This window comes from Perca fluviatilis, chromosome 15 (genome assembly GCF_010015445.1).
Source record: "Perca fluviatilis chromosome 15, GENO_Pfluv_1.0, whole genome shotgun sequence".
Taxonomy (NCBI): Eukaryota; Metazoa; Chordata; class Actinopteri; order Perciformes; family Percidae; genus Perca; species Perca fluviatilis.
In genome coordinates this window covers 11,081,021-11,102,324 of record NC_053126.1, presented here as the reverse complement: position 1 = coordinate 11,102,324, position 21,304 = coordinate 11,081,021, and the positions used below count along the sequence as shown (strand labels likewise).

Below are 21,304 nucleotides of genomic sequence, written 5' to 3'. Positions count from 1 at the left end.
TTCACACTGAGCTGCTTTTACACCAAGGACCAGATGCAGACTATGTTTTTCATTGAAAAAAGTACCAAACTTGTCCCACATTTCAATAATATTGTTTTAATTTCCCTTTTCTCAGGTGCCAACCTGGGCCTCCCTGGTAAGCCCCCTCAGCTGGAGGACTCTTACAGCCCCTACAACATGATGTCCAGCTCAGAGTCTCCTACCAGCCCCCTTGTCACCCAAGACAGCTGGGGACAGGGCAAGAGCAGCAATGAAAAGATGGCCAATGGGACCAATATCAACTGGCCACCAGGTTAGGAACACTTTAAGTACTCTCTATTGATGGTTTGTCAGTTTGCCGTATGCAGCAGGATGTTGATCACTGTCAACCAGTTTGTTTCATCGAGTTAGCCATGTTGCCAGCTACTTGTGTATTCAAATAGCTCTGCTGTATTCCTCGCTCTGTGTAGAATTTTTCAACTATGTGAATGACACGGTTATTGATTTACTTTGTCCGAAATCGGAGAACTGGCAAGCAAAAGACAAATCTTAACAGAGCACTTTTCATTAATTTCATACTGGAACACTTTTCAAATCACTTTTGCATTACTGAAATATGGGATATACAGTACATAATTACACATATACTATTATCACTTCATCTAGAAACAATTAAAATATACTAACCACCTAGTTAAACTTTAGCAACTAAATGGTAGCAGTTAGTTAATACAGATATTAGATAATTAGTAGATAATGTTTAATATAATGCTATTGTAGGAACAAAAACAACATTTGCAAACATTTTAATTTTCAGAGTTCTGCCCCGGTGTGCCCTGGAAGGGTCTTCAGAATATTGACCCTGAGACCGACCCTAATGTGACCCCAGGCAGTGTCCCCAGCGGGCCCACTATCAACACCAATATCCAAGATGTCAACCGCTACCTGCTAAGGGACAGGAGTGGAGGTGAGAGCAGGTTTACAGAGTTTTCGAGCTGAAAGGGCTGAAAACTTGTCTCAGTGAGATACTAAGTAAGACATTTTTGTGTAGTGGTCCTGAATATTTCTTTATAAAACAAGCTGTATCCCTATGTTTTAAGTCCACTGAAATTGTCTGATACTTGCGGGCAGTTGCTGCCACCAGAGAGCCTGCTTCTTATTCTTTTGTTCTTCATTTTCCTACTTTTGACTGTTTTTATGACCATTGTCATTTACCAGTTTATACTCTTATCTTCTTTACAGTATAGGCTTACTATCATCATTTGTAGTGCATTTTTCCTTTACTCCATTTTCTCTTTCTGCTATTTTTTTTCCTTATTTGTTTGTGTTTGTCTATTTGTTTGTGTTGATGGCATCGGCTTAGGCTCCTCTCCCACTTCATCTCAGAACGAGGCTCTGCCTCCCTCCACTGATTGGCCAGTCAGTGCCTACACTAGCTCGTTCAGTCTGTCGTCCCCGGAGACGGACGATGCAGGTACATGGTTTATCCATAACCTTCTCCCCCCACATTGCAGTGGCTGAATCACTGCAAATCAACATTATCCTCTCCCTCCTGTTATTATAAGAACCAGTGCCTCAACCACTCATTAGAGAACCACATCTCTCCTTTCCATTCAAGCTCCTGATTAAATATAATCCTCTTTTGAACTCTCTCCCTGTCAACTCTGCCTCTCATGCAGTGCATATTTCCCCTGTGGTGTTAGTGTATCTCCTTCTTCCTTGTGTGTGGCATGGGAAGTGCTGTCCTTTGGACAAATATTTAATAACTTTTAAGTCCATTTATTCTCTACAGGACTCCCTCCTGTGGGAGTAGTTGTCTTTCAGTCACTTGGTTCTGCAGACCAACCTTTCCCTTACTCTTTTCCATTCAGGTAAACTGTCAGAGATGAAATCTACTTGGTCTCCAGGCCCCATTTCTCACAACCAGGGCTCTCTGTCCCATGAGCTGTGGAAGGTCCCCCAGGGCCCCCGGAGCAGCAACACAGCCCCTTCCCGACCCCCACCTGGCCTCACCAACACCAAGCCTTCAACCTGGGGGGGCAACTCCCTGGGTCTGGCCCAAGGCTGGAGCAGCTCTTACACCTCAGGTAGTCTGATAGTGGAATATACAGTATATAAGCCAAGTTTTTTTATGCGTCCATCACAAACATTGTACCTAGGATGTAATGTAATGATAGATAAATCATTTTACTAAAAAAGCATATAAATCCTGAATTGAGAGTGCCTACATTTCTTACAATAATTACTTGATTACACAAGACAATTAAACTGGTTTATTGGTTTTATTTGTAGTTAATTAATGGATTAAACATTCTTGCAATTCTATTAGGAATTTTTGCACACCTTTTGGCAGCAAAGACATATGACATATAAGGTGTTCTTATTCTTTATGTGGAAATATTGGGCATAAACAAAAAGTTGACATACTGCATAGCTAATACACAATGTTTGACATTTCTTTCGGTCATGAAATGTGAGTTGTCTAAAGGTCAGATTATGGAGCCATTATTGTGTTCGTATGTAAAGTTGCAGTATGAGCGCAAGCTGTGCTTTGATGTGGCAAACAACCACAGGCCAATTATGAAGATACAGAGTAACAGTGTAGGCAGGATTGACAACGACTTAAGATCTTGTGGTTAAACAGATGTCAACTGACACTGGGTGGAATTCGACACCACCCATTCAGTTCAGGTAACTGACTTTGGTTTCAGATAAGCATGTTAAGCAAAAGCATCTTTGTGTGTCTCTCTTATACACAGCAGGAACCACATGGAGTACAGACAGCTCCACCAGGACCAGTAGCTGGCTGGTTCTGAGGAACCTCACTCCACAGGTACCAGTTAACAATCAGCTGCCTCCTCTTAGCCTCACAGATAATTAACTGTATCTGTCCACTAATGGCCTAAGTCTTTCTGTGTGCTTGCTTGTGTCCCAGATTGACGGTTCAACTCTGCGTACACTGTGCATGCAACATGGCCCCCTCATCACATTCCACCTCAACCTGACACAGGGCAACGCTGTGGTGCGCTACAGCTCCAAGGATGAAGCTGCCAAGGCTCAGAAGTCCCTGCACATGTACGTCTCTTAATTAACTGCTTCGGTTGATTTTTAAGAAGTTTTAACCAGTGCTCATGAATGTTTTTCCTGTCATCTCCGTCCAGGTGCGTTCTTGGGAACACCACCATCCTAGCAGAGTTTGCTGGGGAAGAGGAAGTGAACCGCTTCTTTGCACAGGGCCAGTCACTTGGCGGAACAACCAGCTGGCAGGCCACTCCAGGCACCAATCCGACAAGGCTGGGTGGGTCGGGGTCCGGAGCCTCCCATCCCATCGGTCACTCACCCCACTGGAACAACAACAACGGCAGCAGCAGCAGTAGCGGTGGCCTGGGAACAGGTGGAGCAAAGACAGGCGGAGAGTTGCTGTGGGGTGGTGTGCAGCAGTATTCCAGCCTGTGGGGACCCCCAAGTGGAGAGGAGGGACGGGTCATGGGAAGTCCCACCCAAATCAATACGCTGCTGCCTGGGGACCTATTGAGTGGGGAGTCCATGTAGGACGGAAGAGCCCAGGCTTAACAAACACCAGTAGGAGCAAAATCTTGCAAATCATTGTGGAGATAATCAGTGTGGCTGTAACGGTGACAAGGAGAGACGAGAGGCGGGCGAGGCTACATCCTCGCTGCTCACCCTCGCCAACCTCCTCTACTCCTTTTTAGTTTTTTAATGACATTTCAGTTGCAGTTCTTTTGTGAATCTCAGTGAGAGATTTTGGTCACAGTGTTCAACTTTTACTTTACTTTACAGAAAGAAGTCTTTCATTCAAGAAAAAAAAGAGACCTTTTTACAGAAATAAACTTTTGGGAACTCGCCGTGTGAAACATGTAGTTTAGTTCAAACTGACACGATGAGCTGCCATCTTAAAACTTGCTTAATCCCTCTCTGCCTTTTCAGGCAATCATACTGCACCTCAGAGATCCATGAAAAGGCATCATTCCCAAAGTAAAACAATTCAATCAGAGTGGTTGTCAAACTTTCAGCTGGTCCAGACTCAACATTTGTTTCTCTCAGCACTAATATTAGCCTTAACCTCTTTCCTGCCCTGCTATCCTCACTCACTCTGTACTTGGTGAAGAAGCATACGGACACTTGCACACCCTTATTTCTGAGCCAGTAAAACCTGAGTGGAGAGTACATGCTGCGGCTCAACGTAAGCAACCACAGCTCACAACTTCAGTGCATTTTTGCAAGCAGATTGAGTTCCCCACACAATGCTCAAAGGGAATGATGCAACTCTATTCGCCGTGTTCAAGCCATTTATTTTTGTAGTGTTTTTTGTTTAGTTTTTTTCTTCTTAAACCATTGCAAACAAAGCTAGGAAATTATATTATTCAAATGTGTATGTCAATCTTACCTAGTGGGGGGAAAGATTTGGGGGTCGTCACATGTACAGTTATGGACGTGATAGATGACAAAATGAACCACTGCTATTATTAAGGAGCTGTAAAAACAAACCCTTCAATGCACCTCAACTCATCTGCGGGCAACTCGCAGTTTGGTCTCGGACACTCTCACTGATGTGGAAAACCTCAAGTCGTAAATGTTTCCCACTGGTCTGTGTTTCCACCATTTCAAGTGAAGTGCAATATAAGCCACAGACTCTACCGTCCAAGCACCCTACTATGACCTCTCACAGAAAGAGAGGAGACTGTAAGGAATGAGTGAACTGCAAAAACGCTATCTACCCTACATCCCCCCCACCCTAAAACTGCCACTACTACTCTTCATCTCCCACCCCATGAGTGTGTGATCTAAGGAGAGGAGCAAGCTGGTCTTCAACCACCTTCTGTCCAAGACACAAGGACGTACCCACAAAGCACTTCTTCAGCCAGCCTACTCTCCACACTTACGCCAGTGACTAGTTTTGGGGGAGAGGGAGGGACGGGTGTGTGTGTTTCAGTGTGTGTGTGTGTGTGTGTGTGTGTGTGTGTGTGTGTGTGGGGAGAAGGCATCAAACCAAAATGTTTTCCTTTTTACCCAGATGACCTTTTTTTCTTTTTGCCCAAATTTGCGTTGGTAGAAAAGTTTGAAGCAAAGATTTTTTGAATAGGTGGTCTATCATAGCACTTAGCAGGAGCGTCGCAGCTCGTTATACCCTTAATGCCAACGAATAGAAGAAAAGTGAAGCAACACTGGCAAATAAAAACTTAAAAAACAAAGACTAAAAAGCAATCTGCTTAGTGGCTTCTCTGTATACTTATTTTTTAACTTGACATGGATGTGAAGATTTTTTTTTTTTCTTTCTTTCAATCCTTCTTCCCTCAAGTCGGTGGGACCAGGAAGGATGTCAAACATGGTAGCAAAGTGAAGGGAAATGCAAAGAAAGAACTAACTCAACTGATGATGGGTGTGGCACCTTAAAGCACTCACCCTCTTTATCAAAGTAAATATCACTGTTACATTGCATACTTTGAAATCTTTAGCCTTGGTGTCTGGAAACACTCAACGTGTTTATGTTCTACTGGATCCAGCAGGGAGGATCGCCATCTTCTTTGTCCTTTTTTTTTTTTTTTTGTCTTCTTTCTATTGGAGGTCCTGCCAACCTGTGTGATAGTGTGGCCACTGAGTGCCTGCCTGCTGCAGAGTGCTCTGCAGCAGCCCTCTAACTCCCTCCCCGCCCCCCTCGCTCGCTGCCTCCCTGCGGATCCCTACAGACTGGCTTCCCTCCTCTTCCACCCCTGGCCTGCAGGCCAAGAGCAGCTCTTTCAGAACTGGCCCCCCTGTATTAAATTTACTACTACTGCTGCGCCAGAGTCTGTCCTCAGCAACCTCCAACTCCCTCTTTGTCGCTCTCCTGCAAGGATCACTTTAGCCAGAGATGGGGGCGTTTGATGTTTTTTTTTTTTTTTTTTCTTGGTTTCACTTTTGGAATTGCCAGTGTGCATTTTTATTTGATTGTTGTCATGGAGTTTTCTGATATTGTTGCTGTTATCATTGATGATATAGATAATGATTGTTTTCTGATGATGATTTCATGGCTTTTTAATATTGGTCTTTATGCAGTGTTCAGCTTCTCTCCTGCCCCTCCCACTGCCTCTGAGGCACAAGCAGTGTGTAGTGTAGAGGTACGCCTCAGCTGTCAGCAAGGCCATACGAAACACTGCAGATGTCAGTAGAAAAGCCTGGTGGGGGGAGATCTTGTTGCTTGCTTGCTGGAGAAAAAGTTGTGTAGTCAAAGGTTCTCCAGGATAGTGAGCCAACTTCCTCTGCCCATCCTGGAGCACCTCCACTCGATGTTGTCTCATAACACACACATCCTTTAGTGTTGATGGGCCTCACTCACACTGGTGCTTTATGTTTAACTCTGGGAGCACTCAGTTACACTTAGAACCACCTCAACTGATAACAGCCTTCCATTTCTATGCAAAGACAAGGATGTGTTCGTTCACAGCCATCTAGAAAATCACAGCCATTCCCCCACCCACATCTGCCAATCTTCACTTTTCTCTTAACCTTTATTACCAGGCAGCTTCCCTTGAAACCCCTGGATAAAATGTAAGGGACACTGAAAGAGCCTCTTCAATGGTTTAGTCTCCCACTGTGTGGACAGAGCTACTAGATAACACTAAATGACCTGCTGGAGGCACTAGTGGTTGGCAAACAGAGTAAAGAGTAACCTCTTCAGTCTTGTGCCAACTGATCTGCAAATATCTACTTCCACCTTGCCATATCCTAATTTAACTTTAGTGTGATGATACTTAGTTTTTTTTGTTTTTTTTTTATTATTGCTGCAGGGGCGTACACCACAAGCTCCAGTTGTAGGAGGCTTGAGGAGTAGACGGGCAGGACAGATGATTGGTGCTGGTCTTTCACCAACAGTAGACTGGAAATTTAGTGGAGAACCTGGCTGTGGAAATGGGGTGGGGGGGGGGGGTTGTTGTTGGTGTTTATGGGTCACATCGGGTACATCTCTTTCAAACCAAAAACATCTTTTTCTTTATCATCAAGGTTTTTGCAAAAACTAGAAACTACAAAAAAAAAAAAAAGTCTGTTTAGCTGTGCACTCCAAGGCTGAGATGCCTGTGTTCTGTTTCTCTGCAAGCTGTCGCCTTCTCACCCCGTCTGGGCTCGCTCTCCGGGTCACATGTGGGGAAGCTGTATCCAGGTGGTTCATTTTGGACCTCCAACCGGAAGGCCGCGCTGGCATAAATACAACAGGTCATTTCTGCTTATCTGGCTTTGAGGTCAGGGTCCAAGCAGTTCCCCGACGTTATCTGCAGAAATAGAGACGCACCTCAAGTTTTGGTACCAAGTCTTAAAACGTAAGGGATTTGCACTCTTCCAGAGTCGCTTTAGACTCCCATCATTCAACAAAACAATCACTATTGCCTGTGTTGTCTGTTTGTGTGTTTGTTTGTTCCTGAAAACCTGCATTTACTCCACACTGGACTTGAATCAAGCAACTGGCGTTGGAAGTGGGGAGTCGAATAGAGTGGGAGGATGGGTTACTGGGACGGAGGTCGAGTCTCAGATGTGCCCTGGATTTTTTTTTTTTTTTTTGGCGCAGCACCAGCACTGAGAGCCCCGCCCCGTCCCACACCCCTCGCCTGCACTCTTATCTACCTGTCTAGTGTTGGAAATCAGACGCTCTCCCTTTTTTTATTTTTTTATTTTTTTTTAAAGTCGCACGGACTCAAAGGCAACTGGAGCTCGAGCAAAAATATGCTTCTCAATCATGGATCAGACAGGGGTCTGGGGGGCCCCAAAAAGAGTTGAATTAGCAAATCACTCTTTTAAAAAAATAAAAACAAAGGCCTGGGTTGAATATGCACATGCTAGTTCATATACAGTATACAACCAATAGTACATAATGGTTGTATGTGTGTTTATGGCTAGATCTCTCTGTTTTCCACTTAGCCTAAGCCCCCCCTAACCCCGCCCTAGCTTTGGCCCTGTGTATCCTCCTCAACATTATATTTCCCAGAAGGCAAGATCATAAACATATCAGAGTAATACAAAATAATGAAAACAAATACTTGAATCAAAAGAAGCGCCAATAATGTAATGTGAACACTTTTTGTAGTGGTTTTTTGTCTCATTCATACACTTCAGAGATTTTTGATAGCATCGGTTCAGAGTGAATTAAATTTGAAATACGAGTGTTGTTGAAAACAAAGATCGATATAAAGGCAAATTTACATCTGTCGTATTTGAGTGTTTGCACAAGGCTGCTTGTACTGTATGTTGTATGAATGAATGTTTAGTGTGTAAGGTGAAAATATGAACGAGAGCTCGTGATTACAGCGGGGAAAAAAAATCCGCCTTGTTTCTTTTCAATTTAGTATACTTTTGTTGTTGATTTGTTTTTCTGTTGTTTTGCTTGTCAAAAAATATATTGTGATGTTAATTGTTACTAGCCTCTAGCGTTGCACTGAGTGTCGGCCTCACCCCTCATCCAGCTAAACAAACAACATGATACAAGTACTGAGGGGAGACGGGGACAGTTCATGTGTAAATGTTTACTCAAGGACTAAAATAAGTGTGTTTTTAAAATGTAATGTTTATCTACCTTAGTGGCTTCTATTGTGGAATAATCCAAGAAAGTATGGATCATATTTGAGTATTGCACCATTTTTCGGACTATAAACCTGTGAAAAAAAAAAAAAAAAAAAAGAAAACTGAAGGAAAAAAAAAATCACATGTATAAAACAAATGCCGCAAAAAAAGTATTTTGCAGACCTGTGGCCATAGATTGGGGTAGAAGGACTTCAGCTTTCCAAAATCTGAGCAACGGAGAGAGTGAAGGACGAGACATCAGACTGAGCCTTGGCTTCTACGGCTCACTTCAGCGGTGCCTACCTTTTTGGTTTGTTAGCTTTCGTTCTGTTTTCACTTATGTTCCATTCAATCATTATCATTTGTTTTCCTGCAAGGCCACTGATGGTTTACAAACACTTTGTTTTTTTCTGGAGTTCAAAACTAAATCAGCAACACAAAGGAATTAAACCATGGGAATGTTGGGGAAAAAAAAAAAAAAAAAAAAGACAAAATGCTTCCATTAAAAAAACAACACACACAACACTTTAAAGAATGAAGATATATTGTGCTACTTTCAGAACTCTGGGATTGAACAGTGTTGTCTTGTTCTGTTTAACCTTCTTTGTTCTGTGTTAATGTTGAGTTCATGGACTATCTGAAGCCTGTACGTTTTGTGTTGATTATATATATTTTTCCTTTATATATAAGAAAAAAAGAAAAGAAAAAAAGACATAATTGCTCACTATCTTGCACACACACGGAAAAGTGGATCTTGTCTCAGGAAGGCCAGGGTTCCAGAGTACCAACTCCACGCCATTTTAATGTACATTTTTATGATTATGAGTAAAAAAAAAAAAAGAGGATGATTTAAAAGAAACAATTCTAAGCACTGAAAGTTATGGATTTCAGAAGAAGAGAAAATACCTTTTGTTTCTAAATCCGTAGCAGTTACATAACCAAATAATGGACTTTAAATGAAAAATGAGTGCTTTATATATAAATCTATATATTAAAATTGCTTTACATTTAATAACAAAAAAGGTCAATGATTTTGATTGTTAAAAAAAGAAAGACAGTGAATAACATGCAAAATGCTGTATGTTTGAATCTTTATTGTGTTTTCTTAATGAGGTCCCGTCCTGACTGAATCAGGAACATTGTGCATTACTCTTTCTTTCCTCTGTCTCTCTTTCTCTCTCTCATTCTCCCACAGCGGGTATGATTAGAAGATAAATCAGACTTTTGTGGAACATTTTTCACATTTTGGAGGATGTTTGTAAAACATGAGCTGGTTGTAAAGGATCATGAAACTATGCACAAGTGTTTTTTTGGGGGGGTGGGGGGAGATGGGGGATTTTATGGCCTACTTCTAAGTGGCTGATCTAATGCAGGGGTTTTTGGGATCCAATGTGTTTTTTATTTGTTTGGGTTTATAAGGGGGTGGAGGCGGGTGGAGGGGTGATTGATGTAAAGCCCTCCGCCTCCAGCTTCCTTCCCCTTCTTCAGATTGACCTAGCGCTACATCGCCATGCTGTGTATTCCTAAAACCAATGAGCGTCTCACTCTTTAGCACTGTGGGATTCTAGCCTGTCACCCTCAAGGTATTTTTTTTTTTTCTCAGTTATGTTTTTTTTAGGGTGGGGTGGGTGTTATGTGATTAGGGCTGCTTTTTTCTTTTCTCTTTTTTTTTTTTTTTTGCCTTTTTGTTTTGGAAATATTAAGTAAAAATGTATGTACTGAGATTTATGAAAAGTCAGTGGCTTGTAATGTTTTTTTTTTTTTTTCTCTGTATATCTTTCTCCTCATAGAATGTGATTGTTACATGACATGCACCGAAACAAATGTTTTCATGAACTATGGAGCTTCTTTCAATATTAATAAAATAGCGGTTTTTTTCTTGGCTGTTAAAAATGTGCCATTTGGTGTTTGTCTCTGTGGCTTTTTTTCCACCAATCTTTTTTAATTCCTGGATGAGAAGTCGGCTCTCGGTCTCATATTGCTGCAGTAAAGCTGGTGTCTTCCTGTGAATGTTGCCAGAAGTCACGTCAGGCTCTGAGGGCGAGCTGTCTGGGACAGGCGTAATAGTTTTCCTGTGGTTGTCGGATGTTGGAGTTAGCGTACACAGGGAAGTTGACTTCCTCCAGGTGTGATGGGGCCTCTGGGTTATTTTGGTGGATTCCGGCACTCTGCTGCTTCCTGGTCATTTCCTCATATATAGGAACCGGAGGTTGTGGTCTGTGATGATTCCTCGCCTTCACCTACAACACAGTATTTTTTTCTGTTATTTAGAAATCAATTTATGTTATGTATGGATTATTAATTAGTGTTTGCCCTTAATATTTACTCGTTGCATGTGTATGCTTAAGTTCTCAAGTTCCAGTTTGTATTTGTTATTTTCAATTTAGATGTTAATCCGTAAATCCTGCTTTTCAATCGATTAATCTTGTAGTTTATAAAATGTCAGGAAATTGTGAAAAAAAGCTCTATTACGCCTTCCCAGAGTCCAAGGGAACTAGTTCCTTTAAAGAAAAAAACCAAAAGATATTCAGTTTATCATCATTTAGTTATTCAAACAGTAAGATCACTGTAAGCTGGAACCAGATCATTTTTGGCATCTTTGCTTTAGAAATCACTCACTGTAAATGATTAATAAATAGTCGCAAATTAGCTTTCTCTTGATCTTTGTGCATGTTTAATAGAGTAATACCACTGAGATTGTATTCCTGCACACGACAACTTTCTCCTTTCAGATGAGAAACAAACGCAATTACTTTAAACTGAAAAAAAAAAAAAATCTTTTGTCTGTGTTCCAAGTTAACCTTTCTTTTGGTTCTCCCAATTCTGCAACTTAATGATTACTCTAAAATGAATGACCAACAAAAAACCAAAATGAGAAAAAGGAAAAATTATTTGTGGGCTGGGATGTAACTATAAATTCTAAACATGTCTTTTGGGCGCATCTGGTACCCAGCTGGTGATTTTACACCCCTGTTCTAAGTAATAGTAAGATATACAGTACACTGAACAGCAAAGGTAAGACTTGTTGAGGCCCACTCAGCAGAATAACGCCCAATAGAGGGAGTAGACAGAATAATATGAACACTTTACAACCCAAAATCCCTGCAATAAACACTGATTAAGTGAAGCCTAAGGGGTTTTTTTTGGACTACAAGATGTTTTGACTGATGTTGATGGTCATTTTTGAGGCTGTAGTTTGTTACAGTTAACACATATCACACTGTCGGTTAGTAATGTTGGGGGTCCACATGTGATTACTATTTTTCCTTTTGGATGTTTCATATTGATGTGGAGATATTTCCCTATGCCACTTGACATAATGCCACATATGTTATGAGTCGTCCACCAACAATTTCAGCAATAATTATCAGTCCTTTTTTTTGCATTACTTGCCTTGAAAACTCACTCAAACAGATGTTTGTCAGGCCTCTATTCAAGCTGACACATTAATCCAGTGGTTCCCAATCTTTTTCCCTTGGCGCCCCCCCTACTCATGTCTAAGAAAAGCTGAGCCCACCCATCCCCCCCCCCAAAAAACCAAAGTTGAGGTAACTCTCGAGATAGAGCCTTACTTTCTTTTTTAATACAGAGCAGTTATCAGCACTGTTACGTTTCTCCGCCATGTTTCATTCATAAAATAGGCTCAGCCTAAAAAATGAGGATACAACAAAACATATAGTTTTCATACAGACTTTTGTATACATTATATATTCTAGTGTATTATCATAATTTGTTTAACGTGCAAATATGTTTTTTTTTTACCTCAACCTCAAACCAGATAAAGACTTGAGCCCCCCCTGTGATCTTTGCCACCCCCCCTGGGGGTGCCCGGACCCCAGGTTGGGAACCACTGCATTTATCGATATTAAACTTAATATGTCTTACTTGCGTTGCTGTCTGTAAGTTACAACAGTTGCTGCCTGAAAAGCTAGTGTGTCAGTCAGAAATACTATCAAACACAGGAGAACTGTTGCTTCACAACATAACAAACCTAATCTGCAGCCCGCTCGGTGAAATATTAGTTGACATGATACTCACACATTTCTCTGTGGCCAGCCAGCTGAGTGTGAGTAGAAGAAGCCCTGTTACTGTAAAGATGGTCAAGAGCAGAGGAGGGTAACTGGGAGAGCACTGGCATGACCTCCCTGCACCACAAACACACACCAATACAAAATCAAAATCTGCACAGAGTTACCTGGATTTAACTGCAGCAAAGTGGATCGTGAGGTGTTTGAACCACATACCTGTCCCTTCAACCAACAAGAACACCTTTTGAGCACTGAAGATGATCTGATTAGAGCTGTTCTCTCTGTATCTCAGCTCCCACATGTAGAGTCCCGTGTCACTGCGCTGTAAATGGGACATGGTCACATTGACCTGCAGGGAGTCCAGACCTCCACAGATCTGCAGCCGCCCTCGGTATTCCAGGTCGACCCTCAGCTCGCCGCCCTCGGCCATGGACAGCAGGGTGATCTGGCTCTGGGCACTGCGGTGGTACAGGTGGAGGGCCGTCAGGCTGCTACGCTCCAGCCGAGGGGAACAGGAGAGCTCCAGTGACTGGCTCTCCGTCAGCTGCCTAAAGATCAACTCTGTGGAGGCTGGAAGAGAAAAAAAAAAAAAACGTATTTCAAGTTTTAGTAGAAATACACAGTTAACGTCTTTAGTCATGCTAGCAGCATAGCGATGGATGGCAGTGTTGGTTAGTCCACCACTATGCTTCAGACTGAAATATCTCAACAACTACTGAATGGATTGAAAGGACATTTTGTACATGGTCCCCAGAGGATGAACCCTACAGACCTTGGTGACCCTTAACTTTTAATAAAGCGACACCTTGAGGTTCACAATTGTGGTTTTGAGTGATATGTCGATCAGTCCACCACTTTGGTCCATTTCTATTGGATGGATTGCCATGAAATTGTGTGTGCATATGGTTGTATTGTAATAACCTGATCCCCTGACTTTTCTCTCTAGCACATAGGGAGAACATGCAAACCGCCTTGAGTCAGACGAGGGGGAAAACCCAGAACCTTCAAGCTGTGTGGCGACAATACTAATGACTGCATCACCTAAACCACATTTCTAATTTTGTCCAATACTAATACTAGCAAAACTAATGATTATTTAGTGAAGATTGTAAATACAACCTCAACATTTAAATTAAATTTAAATACAAGACTGTTTAGTGCTAATTAGCTAATGTTAACATGCTAAACTATAATGGTTAACATGGTTAATATTATACCTGCCAAACATCAGCATGTTAGCATTATTGTGAGCAAGTCAGCATGCTGATGTTTGCATTTAGCTGTACAGCCTCACAGAGTAGCTGTAACCAAAGCCACACACAACTGTGGTCTGATATACCTCCCGGTAAATTCAAACAAATACTATATACGTTACAAGTTAATGTCAGGATAAAGAAGTGTAATTAAAATGTGAATTCCTCTTACCTTCAAAAAGCTGAATGAATATTAGAATACATGCCAAGCTCGTCTTCATGGCCTTTTCAGTTATAAACACACTAAGAAATACCAAAGCTAAGTCATGTTGTACTCCTCCTGTTTCCTTCAGTCTCATGTGAGACTTTGTGGACAGCCTCACTATTGTTCTATACCTCAAAGCAGGAAGAGGACTTCAAAGCGAGAACTGCTGTAACCACGTAATCATATTATCATTGGTCTTGAACACACTTTTATTTTTTTTATATTTATCAGAGTCAGACTTTAAAGCCTTAAGCCACTGGGTGCACAACCCTTACGTATACACATTTTAAAAAATAATGCTTTTTTTCCCATTATTTGTAAATAACATAAAAATATTCCACCACCAGAGGACTTTAATATAATGTTGTATTGAGTGCTAATTGTTACGTAGTCTGATTAAGTGAACTGAATTGTGCAAAATATTTCAGTTGTAACTCTTTTGTCTGCCTCCAGCAAACACGTTTTGATATTATCGATTAAGAAAAGAGTATATAAGAATATCATGCTGTATCACAGGATATGTCAGGTGTGTACAAGATCAGTGTGAAAGTGCAGTTCAGAGGTAGTAAGGAGGACAGACAGTCAGCAGCAGCAGAGGGATTATTGTGTGAATGCTGATTCAGCAGCATTTACAGTATTGTTATCCGATTCTTCTGTACAATTTCCAGTCGCCTACTACTTCTGCATACTGTCAGCTACAAAAACCATTCAAATAAATTACTAAACTAAACAGTCGATGCTGGCCCATTTCATGACGTTTTTTTCGACATACAATATTATGACTTTTTTCGACCAAACTTTTTTCAACATTCTATACTATGACCTTTTTCGACATATTAAATACTATTCATTTTTTTATCACTTTTTCCAACATGCTATACTATGACTTTTTTTCGTTATTCTATACCAGGAGTTTATCACTTTCTTTCGACATACAATATTATAACTTTTTTCGACATACCATACCATGACTTTTTTATAAAAAAATTTCGACATGCTATACTATAACTTTATCACATTTTTTCGACATACCATACTATGAAATTTTTTCGACATACTATACCATGGCTATTTTATCACTTTTTGAGACATACTATACTATGACCTTTAGCACTTTTTGAGACATACTATACTATGACCTTTAGCACTTTTTGAGACATAACATACTATGACATTTTCGACATATGACTATGACTTTTTCCAATATACTATATTGTGATTTTTTTTAACATTCTATACTTTGACTTTTTCGACATATTATACTATGACTTTCTACATACAGACTATTAATTTTAATAAATTTTTGAGACATACTATACCATGACTGTTTTCTATATACCATACCATGGCTTTTTTAATTTTTGAGACCTACTATACTATGAGTTTTTTGGCACTTTTTTCGACATATTATACTATGACTTTTTTCAAGTTACTATACTATGACTGTTTTCTATATACTATACTATAACTTTTTTGTCACTTTTTGAGACATACTATATTATGACTTTTATCACTTTTTGAGACATAGTATACTATGAGTTTGTTAGCACTTTTTGAGACATACTATACAATGACCTTTTTCGATATACTATATTAAGATTTTTTTTTTTTAACGTATTATACTATGAATTTCCTCAACATACTAAGCTTTGACTGTTTCTGACATAAATACTTTGGTGGCAGAGCGTATAGCACTGCTCCAACAGCAAACCAGCAAGTAGTCACAGCAAACTCTGACCCAGGTTCAATTCCCAGTCCAAGCTGGCCCTTTTCATGACGTTATTTTCGAGATACAATATTATGACTCTTTTCGACATATCATACTTTGACTTTTTAATGACTTTTTTTGACATTTGTTAACGCTGCTGACAACAGGCAATCTGCAAGTAATCACTGCAGACTCAGAACCAGGTTCGATACCCAGTCCAGGCTGGCCCTTTTCTTGAGGTTTTTTTGACATACCATACTATGATTTTTCTTTTGACACATAGCCTACTATACTATGACTTTTTACTACATACATACTATTAATTTTTATCACTTTTTTCGACATGCTATACTATGACTTTTTCAACTTACTATACCATGACTTTATCACTTTTTTGACATACTATACCATGACTTTTTCTATATACAATTCAATTCAATTTTATTTATAGTATCAAATCATAACAAGAGTTATCTCAGGACACTTTACAGATAGAGTAGGTCTAGACCATACTCTATAATTTACAAAGACCCAACAATTCCAGTAATTCCCCCAAGAGCAAGCATTTAGTGGCGAAGACAAAGTCCTTTTAGGGAGAAACCTTGGACAGACCCGGGCTCTTGGTAGGCGGTGTCTGACGGTGCCGGTTGGGGTGTGATGAACAGTGGCAATAATAGTCACATTAAAGATTACTTTTTTGTCAATTTTTTCAACATACTATGCCATGATTTGTTTCGATATACTATACTATGACTTTTTTGTCACATTTTTCGACATACTTCACCATAGCTTTTTTATCACTTTTTGAGACATACTATACTATGACTTTTTTATCACTTTTGGGGGGCATTTCAGGCCTTTATTTACATTGGACAGCTGAAGACATGAAAGGGGAGAAAGAGGGGGAATGACATGTAGCAAAGGGCCGCAGGTCAGAGTCAAACCTGCGGCTGCTGCGTTGAGGAGTAGAGGTTTCTACATATGGGCGCCTGATCTACCAGGTGAGTTACCCAGGCGCCCGACTTTTATCACTTTTTGAGACATACTATGCTATGAGTTTGTGATCACTTTTTTGGACATAACGTACTATGACTTTGTTCGACATACTATACTATGACTTTTTTTGATATACTATATTATGATTCTTTTTAACATACTATACTATGACTTTTTTTGATATACTATATTATGATTCTTTTTAACATTCTATACTATGACTTTTTTGGACATACTATATTATGACTTTTTTGATATACTATATTCTGATTTTTTTTATACATGACTTTTTAACCCTTTTTTCGACGTACTATGACTTTTTTATCACTTTTTTCATCATGTTATACTAGGAATTTTTTCAACATACTATACTATGACCTTTTTTAACATTCTTTACTATGACTTTTTCCATTTCAGATGTGAATGCAAACTGCAATTTATACAGTCAAATAAATACAGATGGAGCCTATATTATAGTTCACAGAACCAAAACTGTTTTTTATGATACATTGATACCAATGTATTTCAAATAAAAGATAACATAAGAAAATGTATTTAGGTGATAATCTGTAATTGTTTTTGCTCACACTTGTGTTAAAGATGTTCATGCCAAACTGGAACTTGTAAAGAACAGAGAAGCAAATGACTGCTGGGTATTTTGTTTGGGCCAGGAAAATGAATCAGTCACGCTAAAATTACAAAATATAATGGAATTATTGGACAACATATGGGAACATCAATTATGTGCACTGTGCAAGTGATTGTGTAAAGTGTAAATTATGTTGAAGCATTTTCCATTTGGTCTTTATGTTTGAACTGCATGGCTGCATTTCTATATTACATTTCTTTATGTTTTTTGAAGCATTTTAACAAGCAATGAAGCCAATATGTGTGAATTTTTAAACTGATGTACCTGGTGAAATCCCCCTCAACTTCACCAGACTTTTGTCCTGAGTCTCAGAGGGTGTGTATCCAATTGTAAGCTCATTAGTGGATGATTGGACAGACACAGGTGTGCGGTGCTTCTCTGATTAAAATGCTCTTCTGCTCAGACTGATGTGCTTTCTAGTGGGTCAGACAGGAGGAGCGCTTACATTCTGCACTAATTTGCTGTTTTCAGTGGCATTTATGGAGGCCTTGTATTTTTGGGTTAGTCTCCTAGTTGGACTCTGTGTTGGGTCATCTTTTGCTTTAGCACCCAAACCGAGAGATCCTTTACTTCAAACACCTCAGATCACAGGGAGCTCCAAACACACTGAGCAACAAAAGTCTCCACTTGAAGAACGACAGCAGGTGAATACTGTGAGAGTGACCTGCCATCCAGACTCGTTGGAGATTGTTATCAAAGCTGACCTGTTTGGTATTGGAGCTCCTGTTAATGTGGATGAGTTGCGCCTTGGAGTGAAGTACAATGATTACTGCCGAGCTACAGCGTCTTCATTAGATGAATACAGAATCCGTGTTGGACTTGTGGACTGTGGCACCAAGCACTGGGTAAATTTAATTTATTTCCGCAGACATTTGTTATAGCCTACGTTGATTTCTAGTTCTAAACCCATGTACTCTCCACAGATGACCGATGACTCTCTGGTCTTCACAAACCTCCTCATATACTCTCCTGTGGCCTCTTCAGCGGGGGTGGTTCGAATGGATGAGGCTGTAATTCCAATTGAGTGTCATTATGAAAGGTCTATTTTAAAGCTAAAGCTCATCTTTAAAGATCTTTGGACAATGTCCCACTTTTTAATTGCTTGGGTTTTTTTGGGGTTTTTTTTTTTTTTTAGGAAGTACAGTTTGTCCAGTTCTTCACTTACACCTGTCTGGATCCCCTTCACGTCTACCCTATCTGCAGTGGAAACTTTGCAGTTTGACCTGAGAATTATGACAAGTGGGTTTCATTCATTTCTCGTGATGGGTTTTGGCTTACTTGTGCTCACTAGGTTGTTACTTTTGTGCAGATGACTGGCTATATGAAAGAAGTTCTAACGTGTTTTACCTCGGTGAGCCCATTGGCATTGAAGCCTCAGTCAGAGTGGGACATCACGTGGGGCTCCGAGTGTTTCTGAGCAGCTGTGTGGCCACACTTTCCCCAGACATATACTCCGTTCCCAGATACGTCTTCATTGAAAATGGGTACGCACTTTCAACTTGATGTTAAATTTTAAAGAGAAACTCTTTGTGGCTCCAGAAGGGAGCCTGATAAGTGATGTCACTTGTGTTGTGAGTCAGTTTGGTTCTGAAAATGAGAAATCTGGTAGTGTGGAATTGGAAGGAAGGTTTTTTTTTTTTTTTCTTCTAAAAAGTACTTTTGACATAATTGTGTAGTAAAATGCATGTAACTTAATTGTGCATTTAGTTAAAATAACCGCATTTTGGCTTAAAGATTGGCCGCTACTAGCATCACCCACCCAAATTTCAAACTTGGCATCACCCACCCAAATTTCAAACCTAAACTGTTAATCGAGTTGCATTGTGGGTGTTTTTACTGTCCATTGAGTGCCAATGTAGTTTTGCACTTTAACACTGTTGGTACTTTCCCCCACCCCCCCCTCTCTTCATAGGTGCTTGGTTGACTCCCAGCTTCCAGGTTCAAGGTCCCAGTTCTTAACCAGGACACAGGACAACAAGCTCCAATTGGTTGTTGATGCCTTTAGGTTTCATAATGAGGACAGAGGAGAGGTGAGGCTCTACTTATGAAAATGGTTAACTTGTGATTACATATGTTTGTTTCCCACACTTTATTTTTTCCCTTTTCTTTACAGCTCTACATCACCTGTCACATTAATGCTGTACCAGTATTTGATGCAGAGGCACTAAATAAGGCGTGCACTTTTGTAAATGGAAGGCAAGTGAGATCCAATCTGAAATGTGTCAAATTACACACAAAATGAGTAAATGCAGAAATGTGTGCTGAATGTTCTCTTGTCCTTTTCAGATGGAGGTCAGCTGATGGTAATAACTACTTATGTGGGTATTGTCAAAGCCAAAACGAAGTTGGCCAAACCCCCAGTAAGCCCAGCAGCCCAGCCAAGTTTGGTCCTCGTGGGTTTGGGACTGTGGATGAAACTGAACCCTTATGGAGGAGTGCAATGAAGACCAATACAGGTTGGGGTTTCTTGTAGAATGAAAAATGGGTTTCTTGGCAGCAGATGTTTTTCACCTTTTTAGATTTCCGGCTTCACAAATGGTTTTTGGACTTGTTAAGATGTATAATGCTTGTTATGCAGTGTGGGAACAGGAGGCGAGAGTTGGTCCGATGATGGTCTTGCCAACCAGGCAAATAAGTGGACCTATACCTGTGGAAGAGGTTCCTTCAGTTCTTAATAAAATCAGCAGACTTGCACTGTACGGCAGTCAGTGGAGAAGTGGAACAAATGACAGAGTTGGTAAGAGTTAAACTCCAAATCATTAGACTTTAGATCCTTTTTAGGCCCTAATGATTGTCCATTTAAGAATTTTCTGCTCAACAAAGATCTCCATGCTAAATTGTATTTCGATCCTAGATCAGAAGGGACTGCTTCCTGGTTCACAATCTACACCAGACCAGGTGGTGGTGGTTAAGACTCTTAGTTCTGAGCAGAATGAAGATCTAAAAGGTAAAATGTGAAACGTTTCTAAAAATGACCCTTTGGCATGCACATTTTTTTAAAAACATGGTTTCTCTAATTACAGATGGAGATGCTGAGAAAGCTTTTGCTCCTCTAGAAAAAGCATCCCCCGAGGTCCACCTGAAATCAAAGGAAGCAGCGCTGGACAATAACACAACAGCCCTCGATGATGTCAGCCCAACTGCTCAGTTTTCTCTGGCTACCACCGACCTGTTGAATGCAACTGCAGCAGAATCTACCATTACAGACCCAAAAAGATAATAAACAATTTAAAAACAATTTGTTTTGGAATTATTTTTTTTAAATGGTGCTGTTAATTTTTTTATTTTTTTTTCCTGCAATGCACAAGAGGATTAGCTCATAACTGACCAAAAAAATCAAATTAATATTTTCCAGAGGACAGTATCTTCCCCAGGATCAGTACAATAGGGATGGTGCAGTGACAAGATCGAAACGCTACAAAACCAAGACGGGACACTTACTACAAACAAAATGGTACTAAGACTAAGGACTTACAAATGCATACTAGAAGTTGTCACCCACAATTGAAATGGTGCTAAAATACCTGATCATTCAAGAACATCTGGAAAGTCTAGTTCTTGTATGTGAAAAAGGGGTCCCACAAATTTTCTCAGGGCATGCCTTTTTATGTGCCAAGGACTTCACTTTTCCATAGGGTAAACAAAGAAGGTATTGCTTACAATTAGTATATTTATGTACACATCTACCTACATTAATCACTGTTATGGAAGCAGCCACTATAGATAAAAGGGTTCACATGTAGCAATATGGTTCAGTATAAAAATGTGCATTTAGTCTAACTCAATCCTGAAATTCTGGGTGGAATTTTATCGAACTTTATACTGAAATGTATAATGTCACTGTTTAGAATGGAGGTGGGAACACTTTCCTACAATATATGTACGTTTGTGAGACCATTTTGGTGCAAAGTTATGAAAGTCCTGAGTTATTGCTTT

At 40.1% G+C, this 21,304-nt stretch overlaps 3 protein-coding genes across 8 annotated transcripts in view; 2 read left to right on the top strand and 1 right to left on the bottom strand.

Moving 5' to 3' along the window:
* Positions 1–4,009, top strand: part of tnrc6c1 (trinucleotide repeat containing adaptor 6C1) — a 39,213-nt gene extending 35,204 nt beyond the window's left edge. For 4 of the 6 annotated variants that reach the window (XM_039824827.1, XM_039824823.1, XM_039824822.1 and 1 more), the window contains 7 exons: positions 116–292; positions 797–946; positions 1,343–1,453; positions 1,851–2,066; positions 2,739–2,812; positions 2,915–3,054; positions 3,141–4,009. In XM_039824827.1, the coding sequence (XP_039680761.1) occupies positions 116–292; positions 797–946; positions 1,343–1,453; positions 1,851–2,066; positions 2,739–2,812; positions 2,915–3,054; positions 3,141–3,531 (1,259 nt within the window). In that variant the 3' untranslated portion in view covers positions 3,532–4,009. The remainder of the gene's footprint in view (positions 1–115; positions 293–796; positions 947–1,342; positions 1,454–1,850; positions 2,067–2,738; positions 2,813–2,914; positions 3,055–3,140) is intronic. The other 2 variants (XM_039824826.1, XM_039824824.1) reach the window with 2 other exon arrangements.
* Positions 4,010–10,178: 6,169 nt separating this feature from the next.
* LOC120574489 lies at positions 10,179–14,119 on the bottom strand. The gene is made up of 4 exons (XM_039824828.1): positions 13,983–14,119; positions 12,774–13,127; positions 12,568–12,674; positions 10,179–10,769 (listed from the first exon to the last, which is right to left on the bottom strand). The coding sequence occupies exons 1-4, from the start codon at positions 14,107–14,109 to the stop codon at positions 10,557–10,559; spliced, it is 801 nt and encodes a 266-aa protein (XP_039680762.1). The 5' UTR covers positions 14,110–14,119; the 3' UTR covers positions 10,179–10,556.
* A 3,632-nt stretch (positions 14,120–17,751) lies between these two features.
* Positions 17,752–20,606, top strand: LOC120574485 (zona pellucida sperm-binding protein 3-like). The gene is made up of 10 exons (XM_039824816.1): positions 17,752–18,213; positions 18,292–18,407; positions 18,504–18,607; positions 18,678–18,852; positions 19,281–19,398; positions 19,482–19,564; positions 19,655–19,824; positions 19,947–20,105; positions 20,223–20,315; positions 20,392–20,606. Exons 1-10 carry the CDS (start codon positions 17,776–17,778, stop codon positions 20,586–20,588), a joined length of 1,653 nt encoding a protein of 550 aa, XP_039680750.1. The 5' UTR covers positions 17,752–17,775; the 3' UTR covers positions 20,589–20,606.
* The last annotated feature ends 698 nt before the right edge of the window (positions 20,607–21,304 follow it).